Below are 15,370 nucleotides of genomic sequence, written 5' to 3' on the forward strand. Positions count from 1 at the left end.
GAGTGGGTACTGAATAAAATTGGCAGGCCTAAAATTCTTCTTCATAGCACCAACAAAAGAAAAGTTTTTTGGTCGTACAGTAAGAAGGGAAAACTTTCTGTTGAAGAATATAATGGAAGGAAAAACCGAGGGGAAGAAGTGCAGAGGAAGACCTGCAACTAGGTGGAAGGATGCGATTAGTGAACTTCTGGGCATGACACTTTGTGATGCTGCTCGCATAGCACACGATCGATGCAGTTGGAGGAATTCGTTGGTGGCCACAACAGCTACTCAGGGAGCTATGTGACTGGAAGAAGAACAGTATTCCAAGTGTGGTCTAACAATAGCCTTGGATATAATGGGGTTATGATGTCCTCATCCAAAGCATTTCCATGCTTTAAATTCACTCCAATTTATTGCACTTGACATGGGTTAAACTTAATATTTTATAATTATAAAATACATAACAATGTATAATTGCTTTGTTCTTGCTTAAAAGGCTAAAGGGCAAGTGTCTAACCTTTAAACTTGTATAGCTGCATTTGCACAATTTGTCTTTTGTGTTGTATGTTAATGTCACCTAAAAAGGACAGGGTTCGGATTGAGCATTGTAACAGCTAAAATGCACATGCTTTTCTTGTAAAGGTTTATTTTTATTTTAGTTAATAACTGTATTTGTTTGATCTAATACTATTCATCACTTATCCTCAAAAATCCTTTAACCTGTGTAAGTTATTAAATAAATTCATTTATTCTCAGTTTAATTAATTAAATTCATTTTATCAATTTGATTGATTAAATTATTAATAAAAAATAATTTGTAAATTAACCTTATGCAAAAAAATGATTATCCTGGGATTTGACATTTTCTGGGGATAATGAGTTGTCAATTTTATCATGGGATCCCGAGAAAACAGGATCCTGCTTGTTAAGCCTTAACAGCCACCTCAATAAATAAACTTAACAGATCAGAGGAGTTTAAGTAAGCATTCTGACAATATTATTTAATTTTAATTAGCAGTCACATGAGCTCAAACCATTTATTTATACTGCCATTTATAGAACACAGTACACTACACATGCAATATCAGTGGCATAACTATGCCAATGCAGTGCATTGGGGGCCCCACAACCAAAAGGAGGGGCCCACTGGCCTCCTGCCCAAAACAGAAAAAAATTGAGTAAAAACTTAAGTTTTTTAGTTATGTTTATGATAAAATTTACTGTCTACGAACAATAATTTTTTTTCACATGAAGCATGTTTATTGTTAACTAACACAAGTGAAACTGCAGTGAATAGAGATGAAATGGTATTAGCATAGCTGCTGCTTCCAGGGCAGTTTTAAAGGATTTTTTTATTTTTACAAAAACAAAAATTTTCGGGGGGACCCCACACTAAACTTTGCATTGGGGTCCACTTTTTCTAGTTACAACATTGTGCACTCAATAAATGACCTAGTACATGCATAGACTACTCATGTATGTCATACACAATACTTACTTTCTATAAATGTTAAAAATGAGTCTTGAAGTCAAGTAATCAAATTATCTAGAAATAGAATATGCTTTATTATTTTGATGGTTGTTATAAATTTGTGAAAGTCAGTGCGGATGAGAAGAACCTAAATACTGGCCAAGTCCATTCAAAGCATTCAGGATGGCAGATCTTGGTAAATTTTATAGAATACACTAGAGAAATAATTTTATAGTGTACATTCACCAAGCTGAAATGTGAATTTAGAAAAAAAAAAAAAAAAGAAAAAAAGTTTCTTTTTCTGCTCAGAAGCCACCTTATTCAGTACATTGCTAATATTAAGGTCCCCCTTTAGCTTCCAGAACAGCTTAGATTCATTGTAGCATGGACTCAATGAGGTGTACAAAGCATACTACAGAGACTGGTCCATGCTGACTAAATTTCTTCCCACAGTTGTTGTAAACTGGATGGTTGCAGATCTTTACTACAAAGAGCTTTTTAAACTTCATCCCACAGATATTCAGTTGGATTGAGATCTGGTGATAGGGTGAAGCCATTGCAGTAGGCCAACTCAGTTCACTTTCACATTTCTGGAACCACTTTTGCACAATTCTGACGACCTCATGACATGGCACACTGCCTTGTTGAAAAAATCTATTCAGAGATGGATACAATGCAGCCATAAAGGGACATGCCTCATCACAAATGCTATCAAGGAGCCCAATGTGCACCATCAACACATTCCCCATTATGCTGTCACCACCAGTCTGCACTATTGACAATTGGTAAAATGGGTCCATGAACTGGTGCTGTTTTTGCCATATTTTGCTAATCCCATCAGTGTGAAACAGAAAGAAACTTTCTTCTAATTTGCCACTAGCTGGTGTTGGAATTCCTGAGTCCACATGAAACATACTATACCTTGTTATCAGCTAACTGAAGTAAAACTTGATTCAGTCATCAGTTGCAATAACCTCATCTATGACAAGGTAAGATGAATGCATTCTAAAATGCCTTCTTGATTACTGTTTTATTGGACTGTTATTTAACTGACCGTGCCTTTCTGTTACTGTGTTAAATTTTGTCAGCTTCCATTGGCCTCTTCATCGACAAGCTGTTTCTGATCAGAGTCACTGTTGGCTGTGTGTTATTTGTTTATTGGCACAACCTTGTTAGGCCTAAGGCACAGTCACATGCGAAAACCCCAACAGGGTTGCAGTTTCCAAGATATTCATACAAGTGCATCTAGTGCCTATGACTATGCCATGTTCAAAGTCACTTAAATCTGTTGTCTTGCCAATCTTGCACTGTGTACATATACAGCACCACTACATATCTGTCCACCTTATTGTACAAATTGGAGCAGAATGGTAGTAAGGGTAAGTTGCTACAATGGATAAAAGGATGGTTAAGTGGGAGAAGACAGAGGGTGGTAATCAATGGGTGCTGCTCTTCTAGGACTAATGTTATTAGTGGAGTCCCACAGGGTTCAGTGTTAGGTCCACTGTTGTTTTGTATATTTATCAATGATATTGATGAAGGTATATCAGGCTTAATGTCGAAGATTGCAGATGATACAAAGGTTGGCAGGGTTGTTAATGACAGTAATGGCAGTGTGCTACTGCAACAGGATCTAAATAATTTGGGCAGATGGGCTAAGAAGTGGCAACTGAAGTTTAACCTTGACAAATGCAAAGTACTGCGTTTGGGTAGAAGTAACCCCACAGAAACGTACCAACTGTATGGTACTACACTTAAGGTGGTAGAAAATGAAAACGACCTGGGAGTAATTGTGCAGTCAGATATGAAGTTTTCTGAGCAATGCAGACAGGCTGCCAGGGGCAGGTCATGGGGTTTTGTCAATGATATATAGGAATTTTGCTAGCAGGGAGAAGGAGGTGATTGTCCCTCTGTATAAGGCAATGGTCAGGCCACGCTTTGAGTACTGCGTACAAGTCTGGAGGCGTCATTTTAGGAAGGATGTAGATTTACTTGAGCGTGTACAGAGAAGGACAACAAGATTGGTGAGGGGAATGAAGGGATCCTCTTACCAAGAGAGGGTTAAGTTCTGCAAATTGCAGTGGCTGGAGACTAGGCACCTGCATGGTGATCTGATTGAGGTGTATAAGGCCTTGAATGGGTTGAGCACGCTGAATTCTGATGGGATCCTTTCACTTGTTCAGATTACGAACCTAAGGGGGCAGAAATTCAAATTAAGAAAAGGTTATGTAGAATAGAAGGGCGGAAATTTGCCTTTAGCCAGCGGGTGGTTAATTGCTGGAACAAACTTCCATCTGTTGTTGTGGAAGTTGATAGGTTGAATAAATTTAAGGAGGAACTGGACAGGCATTTGGAGGGAATGGTGTGATTTTTTTTTTTTTTTGGCTGATGCTGCATAAGCTCATACACTTGCTTTCTTGCATCACATGCCACTACTACTACTACCACCTACTTTATAGCATACCATTTTGAGAAAATGGTAGGTGCACCTAATGAAATGTCTAGTCAGTTTATAATGCTCATTAACAGACTTTCTCGGTAGATCTGGATGGAGCAAAGTTTTTGTAGGTGATCATTTGAATTTGAGTTGTTAATGGTGATAGATAGAAAATAATCTATATTAATATCTAAACCATGGGGTTTTAAAACAGAGGATGTCAAAAGTGCTTGTAGGGTTAACCAATGGCTCTCAGGAACTTGTGGGCCACACTATCACAGCACTGTTGTGTTGCATTACTGTGTTGAGGTTATCACAGTACTGTTGTGTTGCATTACTTTCAGTAATGCAACACAACATGCTATTAGTTAAGAATTACATAAAATCCAAGGAAGTGAAGCCAGTGGACATCGCTGGACAGTGCAGTGTCGAGTCAGTTTGGTGTGACATAAGCATTGGGAGATCAAAATTGAGAGTAGGAGTGTGCTATAGGCCTAATGACTCTGATGAGTATAATAAGAAACTGTACAGGGAAATAGAGTGGGCCAGTAAATCAGAGAGTCTTATAATGGGAGATTTTAATTTCCCAGATACTGACTGGAATTTGGGGGCTGGTCACTCACACACTAGCAAGGCTTTTCTGGATTTATTGGATGATTGTTTTCTACATCAGCATGTTCGGGAGGCAACTAGAGGGAGGAATACTCTTGATTTGATTATCAGCAGTGATTCTTCATGCATTAAGAATCTGCAGATAAATGAACCACTAGGTGGCAGTGATCACAGTGTGCTGAAGTGGGATTTACTCAAAGAGGTAACTGCCATTAGGGGTAAAGGGAAGGGTTATTGCTTTCATAAAGGCGACTACAATGGACTGAGACAGTATTTAAATTCTATACAGTGGGACCAACTGATGATGTTACCAAGAGCAAATGCAAAATGGGAAGCATTCAAAGAACTTATCTTGGAAGCTACTAGGCTTTACATAGCAACTAAGAAATATTGTTCAAGGTTTAGGCCTAAATGGATGTCAGATGAACTGATGAGGCATATGGCAGAGAAGAAACATGCATGGGATACATACAAATTAACACATGACACAGAAGCCTATTATCATAGGCTTCTGTGTCATGCAAGATACAAGTTGATAGATACAAGTTGATCTGAAACCAAGTTACAAAGGAGGTTAGGCAGGCGAAGGCAGATTACGAGAAATCTTTGGCAAGGGATGCAAAGAAAAACAGCAAAGAGTTCTTTACTTACGTAAACTCTAGAATGAAGGGGATGAATCAGATTGGTCTACTTGATATCGATGGGTCAACTGTTGATGATCCTGCTCAGATAGCTAACAAACTAAATGAATATTTTGCATCGACATTCACACATGAGGAGTTATTTAGCGAGGGGAAAGCCAGAGGTGTATTCAACTCTAGCAGTAAGCTAGAGAATCTTGTAATAACTGAGAGTAAAGTTGAGGAGAAATTGTGGAAGATAAACACAAGAAAGGCACCCAGAGTGGATGGGATCTATCCAGTTATATTAAAGGAGGCAGCAGAGGAAGTAAGCAAACCCTTAGCCATAATTATGAGAGCTTCCTTGGACTCAGTGGAGGTACCCACAGGCTGGAGATGTGCAAATGTGACCCCAATTCACAAAGGAGGATCAAAGGCTGACACAAGTAATTCTAGACCTGTGAGTTTAACTTCTGTTCCAGGAAAATTAATGGAGGCACTAGTTAAAGAAGCACCAGGATCATTTAGACAAGACTTCAGTTATAGCTCGGACACAGCATGGTTTTGTTAAGGGGAAGTCTTGCCTGACCAATTTGATTGGATACTATGATGCAGTCACAAAGGAACTGGATGCAGGGAATAATTTGATATTATATACTTGGATCTTAGAAAGGCTTTTGATACTGTTGCACATGGAAGACTGCTGCACAAATTGGAGCAGTGTGACATTGGAGGCAAATTGCTGCTGTGGATAAAGGGGTGGCTGAGGGGGAGAAGACAGAGAGTGGTAATCAATGGACACTGCTCGTCGTGGACTAATGTTATTAGTGGAGTCCCTCAGGGCTCAGTGTTGGGTCCATTGTTTTCTGTATTCATAAATGATACTGATGATGGTATATCAAGCTTAATATACAAGTTTGCAGACGATACAAAGGTAGGCAGGGTTGTCAAGGACACTACTGACACTATGCTGCTGCAACAGGATCTGGAAAGGTTGAGCAGATGGGCTGAGAGGTGGCAAATAAAGTTTAACATTGACAAATGTGAAAGTACTATACATAGGAAACAGCAACCCCAGAGCAACGTATCAACTCTGTGGCACTACACTGACAGTGGTAGAGAATGAAAAGGACATGAGGGTGGTTGTGCAGGCAGATATGAAGTTCTCTGAGCAGTGCAGACGGGCTGCAAGAGTAGCTCATGGAGTATTGTCAATGATATATAGGAATTTTTCCAGCAGGGATAAGGAGGTGATTATTCCATTGTATAAGGCAATGGTCAGGCCACACCTAGATTACTGTACACAGGTCTGGAGGCCTAATTTCAAGAAGGATGTAGAGCTGCTGGAATGAGTACAGAGAAGGGCAACAAGATTAGTGAATGGAACAAAGGGTTGCTCTTACAAAGAAAGGCTTAAGTTTTGCAAATTACAGTGTCTGGAGACTAGGCACGAGCGAGGTGATCTGATAGAGGTGTATAAAGCCTTGAATGGTTTGAGCATGCTCAATGCTGATGGGATTCTTCCTCTCGCTCAGAATAATCACCTGAGAGGGCATAAATTCAAATTGAGGAAAGACAGATGTAGGATAGACGTGCGGAAATTTGCCTTTAGCCAGCGGGTGGTTGGTTGGTGGAACAGACTTCCATCCCTTGTCGTGGAAGTTGATAGCCTAAATAAGTTTAAGGCTCAGCTGGACAGGTATTTCGAACAAACAGAGGGGTGAAGTGGAAGTGGTGTTTTTTTTTTTTTTTTTGGCTGATGCTGCTAAGCTTGCTTTCTTGCATCAAATGCCTCTACTAATGCTAATGCCGTTGTGTTGCATTACTGTGTTGAGGTTATCACAGCACTGTTGTGTTGCATTACTGAAAGTAATGTCAAATATATCTTTAGTATATTAAAAACATTAAATATCTTTAATATAAATAATATATATATATATATTATAAATAATATATATATTTTTTTTTATTAAATATTATATATCATTAAATATTTTCACATTTTCTAATTCACAAATATATATAATCTTGTAACTGGACACAATCATGAAGGTTTATATAATTTATTATATATTAATGTATCTTCTTTAAGTTTCATCATTTACCATTGCCTTTATATAAGTTTAACAATGGTTTACTGTAAGAGTTGACTGTATTGGTTGCTTCACTGGTAGCCAAATGGTTTACAGCTAGCCACAAATTTGGTGCCTGCTCTAAATCATTAGGCCAAACCCACTATGGCAATTAAATACAAATTTAGAATGAACTCCATAAAATTAAAAAAGAAGCAGAGTCAAAAAGTTTCAAAACTTCTGAAACTACATATCTATAAATATAAGTATATGAGAGTCAATCAAGAAGTGTAAAGGAACAGATGTTAACCCTTCTGCAGTAGGCTCCTTTTGCATGAACAACTTATTCTATCCTCTTTGCCCCTGTTGAAAGCATCTCTCAAAATCAATTTTCAAAAATGCAAAAAGCTGCCTCATCTAATTTTTTGTTTAATTGTTTCCACATATCTGTTCAGTTTAATTGAGGGGTTTTTTTAAGCTTAGAAATATTAAAAAAGCATAAAAAAATTCTGTATCAGGTACATAATGTGTCCTGCCACTAGCATATTTAACGTGTTTTACATTTAAGAGTCATTGGTAAACATTAAAAGCATTTTAATTTTCATAGATATTAATAAAATTCACGGATAATAATATAACAATGTTTCTATTTTATTAATAATAATTACATATCAGTTACTGAAAGTATTGGTCTGTGATGACTAAAGTAGGATATATAATTTTACATTGAAAATATTTAATTCACGACTAAACACACCATCTATAGTTGTTACATTGTGTGTAGTATTTATCAAAAGATCTGATGATACATCCAAGTTGAAGAATGTTTTCATAGATGTGCAGAACTCTTTTCCAGCATCAGAGTTTAATTGTATATTGAAATCACCAGCAAGAACAAAAGGTAAACGATCCAATGGTTCTTCTAGTAATTTAAGCTCTCAATTGAATATGGCAATAGATTTCTGTATATAAATTTACAAATATCAGCTAGCAATGTTCCTGGAGTTTGAGGCATTTGTGGATCTGTATGTAACCTCAATGAGGTTACATGCAGATCCACAAATGTCTCAAACTTTATCTGATACAGCAGTCAATGAACTGCTATTTGTATGTTGCGCAAATATGTGGGGTACTTATTTCTGTTTCTAAATTCCTTAGATTTCCAACAATATGCTTCCACATTTTCTCACGTAATAAACGGGATACTTTCCTTGATCACATGTTCATATTTTCCACTATACTGGAAAAAACTACTGCATTCACAGGTTTGTAAGTTTTCCCTCTAGTATAGAGCTAAGATGAAGCTCTGTGCAAAATTTCATTAAATTTGGTCTAGCAGAAGATAAATTAAAATGGAATTCAAAATGCAGCTTTGTGTCAAAGCTCACAGCAACAGTTTACACAAAACCACCGTAAACTGGGTTACGACATATGCACATGTAGGCCACCAACATCATTAGCATTAGCATTAGTAGAGGCATTTGATGCAAGAAAGCAAGCTTATGCAGCATCAGCCAAAAAAAAAAAAAAAAAAACACCACTTCCACTTCACCCGTCTGTTCATTCGAAATACCTGTCCAGCTGAGCCTTAAACTTATTTAGGCTATCAACTTCCACGACAAGGGATGGAAGTCTGTTCCACCAACCAACCACCCGCTGGCTAAAGGCAAATTTCCGCACGTCTATCCTACATCTGTCTTTCCTCAATTTGAATTTATGCCCTCTCAGGTGATTATTCTGAGCGAGAGGAACAATCCCCATCAGCATTGAGCATGCTCAAACCATTCAAGGCTTTATACACCTCTTTCAGATCACCTCGCTGGTGCCTAGTCTCCAGACACTGTAATTTGCAAAACTTAAGCCTTTCTTCGTAAGAGTACCCCTTTGTTCGATTCACTAATCTTGTTGCCCTTCTCTGTACTCGTTCCAGCAGCTCTATATCCTTCTTGAAATGAGGCCTCCAGACCTGTATACAGTACTCTAGGTGTGGCCTGACCATTGCCTTATACAAGGGAATAATCACCTCCTTATCCCTGCTAGAAAAATTCCTATATATCATTGACAATACACCATGAGCTACTCTTGCAGCCCATCTGCACTGCTCAGAGAACTTCATATCTGCCTGCACAACCACCCCCAGGTCCTTTTCATTCTCTACCACTGTCAGTATAGTACCACAGAGTTGATACGTTGCTCTGGGGTTGCTGTTTCCCGTGTGTAGTACTTTACATTTGTCAATGTTAAACTTCATTTGCCACCTCTCAGCCCATCTGCTCAACCTTTCCAGATTCTGTTGAAGCAGCATAGTGTCAGTAGTGTCCTTGACAACCCTGCCTACCTTTGTATCATCTGCAAACTTCGACATTAAGCTTGATATACCATCATCAATATAATTTATAAATACAGAAAACAATAATGGACCCAGCCCTGAGGGACTCCACTAATAACATTAGTCCACGACGAGCAGTGTCCATTGATTACCACTGTCTTCTCCCCCTCAGCCACTCCTTTATCCACAGCAGCAATTTGCCTCCAATGTCACACTGCTCCAATTTGTGCAGCAGTCTTCCATGTGCAACAGTATCAAAAGCCTTTCTAAGATCCAAGTATATAATATCAAAGTTATTCCCTGCATCCAGTTCCATTGTGACTGCATCATAGTATCCAATCAAATTGGTCAGGCAAGACTTCCCCTTAACAAAACCATGCTGTGTCCAAGCTATAACTGAAGTCTTGTCTAAATGATCCTGCAGTGTTTCTTTAGCTAGTGCCTCCATTAATTTTCGTGGAACAGAAGTTAAACTAACAGGTCTATAATTACTTGTGTCAGCCTTTGATCCTCCTTTGTGAATTGGGGTCACATTTGCACATCTCCAGTCTGTGGGTACCTCCCCTGAGTCCAAGGAAAGTCTCATAATTATGGCTAAGGGTTTGCTTACTTCCTCTGCTGACTCCTTTAATATAACTGGATAGATCCCATCCACCCCGGGTGCCTTTCTTGTGTTTATCTTCCACAATTTCTCCTCCACTTTACTCTCAGTTATTACAAGATTCTCTAGCTTACTGCTAGAGTTGAATACACCTCTGGCATTCCCCTCACTAAATAACTCCTCATGTGTGAATGTCGATGCAAAATATTCATTTAGTTTGTTAGCTACCTGAGCAGGATCATCAACAGTTGACCCATCGATATCAAGTGGACCAATCTGATTCATCCCCTTCCTTCTAGAGTTTACATAAGTAAAGAACTCTTTGCTATTTTTCTTTGCATCTCTTGCCAGTGATTTCTCGTAATCTGCCTTCGCCTGCCTAACCTCCTTTGTAACTTGGTTACAGATCAACTTGTATCTATCATAGGCTTCTGTGTCATGTGTCAATTTGTATGTATGCCATGCATGTTTCTTCTCTGCCATATGCCTCATTAGTTCATCTGACATCCATTTAGGCCTAAACATTGAACTATATTTCTTAGTTGGTATGTAAAGCCTAGTAGCTTCCAAGATAAGTTCTTTGAATGCTTCCCATTTTGCATTTGCTGTTGGTAACATCATCAGTTGGTCCCACTGTATAGAATTTAAATACTGTCTCAGTCCATCGTAGTCACCTTTACGAAAGCAATACCCCTTCCCTTTACCCCTAATGGTAGTTACCTCTTTGAGTAAATCCCACTTCAGCACACTGTGATCACTGCCACCTAGTGGTTCATTTATCTGCAGATTCTTAATGCATGAAGAATCACTGCTGATAATCAAATCAAGAGTATTCCTCCCTCTAGTTGCCTCCCGAACATGCTGATGTAGAAAACAATCATCCAATAAATCCACAAAAGCCTTGCTAGTGTGTGAGTGACCAGCCCCCAAATTCCAGTCAATATCTGGGAAATTAAAATCTCCCATTATAAGAGACTCTGATTTACTGGCCCACTCTATTTCCCTGTACAGTTTCTTATTATACTCATCAGAGTCATTAGGCCTATAGCACACTCCTACTCTCAATTTTGATCTCCCAATGCTTATGTCACACCAAACTGAATCGACACTGCACTGTCCAGTGATGTCCACTGGCTTCACTTCCTTGGATTTTATGTATTTCTTAACTAATAGCATAACCCCTGCTCCCTTCCTATCCAGTCTATCCTTTCTGTAGACGTTTTACTCCCCAAATTCCAGTTCTGCATTCCTTATATCTGTGTGACACCACGTCTCTGATATCCCAACAATATCTGCCTTTGATGTTTTGAGCAATACCTCAAATTCATCAAATTTATTTACTAAACTCCTAGCATTGGTGTACACGCAAGTATACATGCACCTATTTCTATTCTTAGCTACCCTAACACAACCCATGTGTTTACTTGTACTGCAATGACTCCCAGCAGTCTCTGAAATATCCTGCATCTTGTTTTTCAGGCTTCTGCTCATTCCAATAGAAGCAGTGCAAGAATCTCTTTCACCTCTGCCAGTGGCTACTGTCAATCTATTGGTCTTTGTCTCCCCCCAAGCTAGCAGTTTTCCGACCCACCTAACACTGCCTCGATAGCATCAGCAAATATTCTTGCACCCTTTCTATTTAAGTGTATCCCATCTCTGTAGAAGCAATCTCTCCTGTTAATCACGATTTTTATTTTTATTTTCAGCAGGGAACCACACACACACACACACACACACCCCAATGTGCCTGTCACTGGTGCTGCTATCGCTGAAAGCTGCCCTCCCGCAATAACATTTCCCCAGAGATACACCTTTAAAGATCTCTTTCCTTTCATTCACAAAGAGTAATCGAATTGGATATGTCTTCACCAGTCCATGTCTGTAACGCTTTTCGCACGACAGTTTTTCCTTACAAAATTTCTGGAATAACGTCAGTAAAAACATTTAATGTCAAAATTGCATGTTACAACATGTAATTTTTTTATACAAGGTCTCTTCAGAATCTTCCATGATGAGAATTGCAACACTTGTTCTCACTCCATGGCAAAGTGACAAATCTGCATGTACAGATAATTTTTGAAAACAACAATTGTATTGCTCAGACAGAAGCCTAGACCTTGAAATGTTTGGAACACTAAACTGTCTTCTGTGACATCTTAATTGGCACAATACATTTCCATCTGCCATTCATTTCGAGAGGTCTGGATTCAGTTTTCTGTTGGTTACTGGAACTGAAGAGTGTTAGATGGTTTCTGGGTTAGGGGTTTGCTCCCTGTGAGTTATTCCGGGTTTTTAAATGCACACATGTTAATTGGCTCACGAAGACACTTTTATAGACAAAAAAAAAATGGATTTATTAAATAATCCATTTTAGAGACAAAATAAAAGACATAATACATGGATATCAGAACAAACTGTTAAAAAATAATAATTTATATTTTTAATTTGTAAGTAGTGTTTAATATGGTATATTGCTTTCTCACTATATGCACTCATAACCAGAAGAAAAAAGTGTGAAATATTACAAATATGATACTGTTTCTGTCCTTGTTTATTTGTTTCTTCGCTCTTTTTTCCACACATTTTCCATATCACCTCTTTATTGCCTATCATACATTATATATTTTGTGACATGTTGTTGAATAGTGTGTATGCAGCCACTTACATTCACAGTCATTTCTCTATTTCTTTATGCTTTATTTTTACTCTTCTTAATAGTTTTACAGTTTATTTCCCATGGCTGTAGTGAGTGCTAATTGCTTTGCAATATTTATTATCAATATATTACCCTGTATAATCAATTTATTTTATTCCTGACAAAACATAGCATTCCTGTTATTCTGTGACTGTTATTCCTGAGAAAACATGGCATTCCTTTTATTCTGTGACTGCCCTAATTAATCAGGTAGCTCTCACCAATTAATGTTAGTATTGGCAACATGATACATGGAAGAATCACTTAAAAAGCACACAAAAAAAAAAATAAATAAATAAAAATAATTTCCTTTCCCATTCCTTCCAATAATTTGTTCAACCCTTCCTTTAATTGACTACTCTTATCAGAATGCATATTTCTGTATATCTATTCTGCAGCTATTATTTTCCAATTTAAATGTATCTGCCTTGCGTGTTTCATCTCAGAAAAAGTAAATATGCCATCAGCATTTGGTTTACTAAGCTCTTTTAAACTCTTATACACTTCAATTAGATCACCAAGCAGATGCCTAGTTTCCAGACTGCAATTTACAGAAAATCAATCTTTCTTAGTGAGAATATCCTTCTGTGCTCCCACTAATCTTGTTAGTTGTCTCTGTACCCTTTACAACAGATCTATATCCTTTCTAAAATGAACTAACCTGTATGCAGTATTGCAGATATGGCCTAACTACTACCTTATACCAGTGGTTCCCAACTGAACCCCCCCCCCCCCCCAAATCCCAACGCATCCACAAACAGTTCCCAGGAGATCCGTGGATAATTTCTGTAATGGCTACTTTGAATTTCTTATTTTTTAAACAAAATCTAGATATCATTACAGACTGGATGTCATACCTGATGTGAGAATTCAGTTGTCTACAGTCACTCCCAACTTTAAAGGACTTTGTGAGATGGAAAAATAACACCATTCTTCACACTAGTAGCCTATGAGGTACAATTGATTGTATACTCAAATAATGACAGTTTATTATTCAGTTATTTTTTGTGTCAGTCTGAAAAAGGTAGACTGTAATGAATATAAAATAAATATAAAATCTAAAGGTAGAATATAATGAATCAGTTCTGAGATATAAATTTTTAATTTTGGATATCTATCATCATCCAGACACCCCATATTTAAGTGAGCTATGATGTGAGATCCGTCATTATTTTTGAAGCCAAACGGGTCTGCAAGCAAAAGTTTGGGAAACTACCTTATACAATGGGATAATCACCTCCTTGTCCCTGCTGGAAAAATTCTTGTATATATACTAATATACATTACTATATATAATACTAACAGAAACCCATGAGCTGTTCTAGTCACTTGTTTGCGTTGCAGAGAGAGAATTTCATGTCAGACTATAATTACCCCTAGATCTTTTTCATATTCCACTACTTTCAGTTTTATACCACCCAAATGGCATATTATTCTAGAATTACTGCTAACCAAATGCATTAATATTAATAACCTTGCTTTTATTACTGTTTAACCTCAATTGCCATTTTATTTTCTTAATTCATCTAGATCCTCTTAAGTAGCATATATCCTAATTACTATCATTAACAAATTTAGACATAAAAACCAGAAACGGTTATATCAATGTCATTAATAAACAAAAACAGTAATGGGCACAAAACATCAACTTAGGTGGAACTCCACTCATCACATTAGTCCATGAAAAGTAGTGGTCCCTTATAATCTCCTACCACTTAACCATAACTTTATCATAGTAGTAATCCCCTTCTAACACCTACTGCTTCAATTTATATAATAATCATATATATGATGCAGTATCAAAGTGCTTCAGTGAAATCAAAGTAGCTAATAAAATTTGTGAGGCATGCTCTCCCTTTAACAAACCCATGCTAAGATTGCCTCATGACCACCCTTATCAAGATGAATAGGTCATAAGAAATTACTAAAAGTGCCCCACAATGCAACAGCTCCTAAAGGGAAGTAGGTTCAATTCTGCAGAAGTCAAAATATGCAACAACAAAGGCACTAAGAGAGACATCACGAAAAACAAAAAAGTAATTGCATGCAACATTTCTTTTAACAATGATAGTTCCCCAAAGAAGTATCTAACAACAGCAAACTACTTTAAAGGTGGTGCACAATAAAACTCCCCATCACAATAGGCAATCCTACACCAGAGAACAAGTTCTAGAACTTTCTGACTCTACTTCATACATATGAAAAAAAAAAAAAAAAAAAAAAAATGTATAAAAAGAAAACATACTTGTTTGCTAATGACTGTCGCTCTTCACTGGTAAAATCTAATGAACCAATAGCACCATTTCCATGAGTAGGCATGAAACCTATAATTGCCAATAATGCTGTTCGAACTACAAAATATTAAGAAATATTAATAAATTTGTACACTTAAAATATTAACATTTTAACTATTTTCAGCTTAAACCAGTGTCCTATAAAGTACTAAATTAAGCAAAATATGGACTTCTTAGTTAAAATAATAAGACAAAGAAAGAAAATAACTTTAAAATACTCAGTCAATAAAAGAGACTGATTAACTGAGACAGTAACT

At 37.4% G+C, this 15,370-nt stretch overlaps 1 protein-coding gene across 1 annotated transcript in view; it reads right to left on the reverse strand.

Annotated features, from left to right (window-relative positions):
- Positions 1-15,164, reverse strand: part of LOC150091337 (uncharacterized) — a 39,312-nt gene extending 24,148 nt beyond the window's left edge. The window contains exon 1 of the mRNA XM_090383265.1: positions 15,065-15,164. Within this exon, the coding sequence (XP_090239391.1) occupies positions 15,065-15,138 (74 nt within the window). The 5' untranslated portion in view covers positions 15,139-15,164. The remainder of the gene's footprint in view (positions 1-15,064) is intronic.
- Between the last annotated feature and the right edge of the window lie 206 nt (positions 15,165-15,370).

Source organism: Mastigoproctus giganteus, chromosome 1 (genome assembly GCF_048544385.1).
Source record: "Mastigoproctus giganteus isolate SK-2022 chromosome 1, ASM4854438v1, whole genome shotgun sequence".
In the NCBI taxonomy this organism is placed as follows: Eukaryota; Metazoa; Arthropoda; class Arachnida; order Uropygi; family Thelyphonidae; genus Mastigoproctus; species Mastigoproctus giganteus.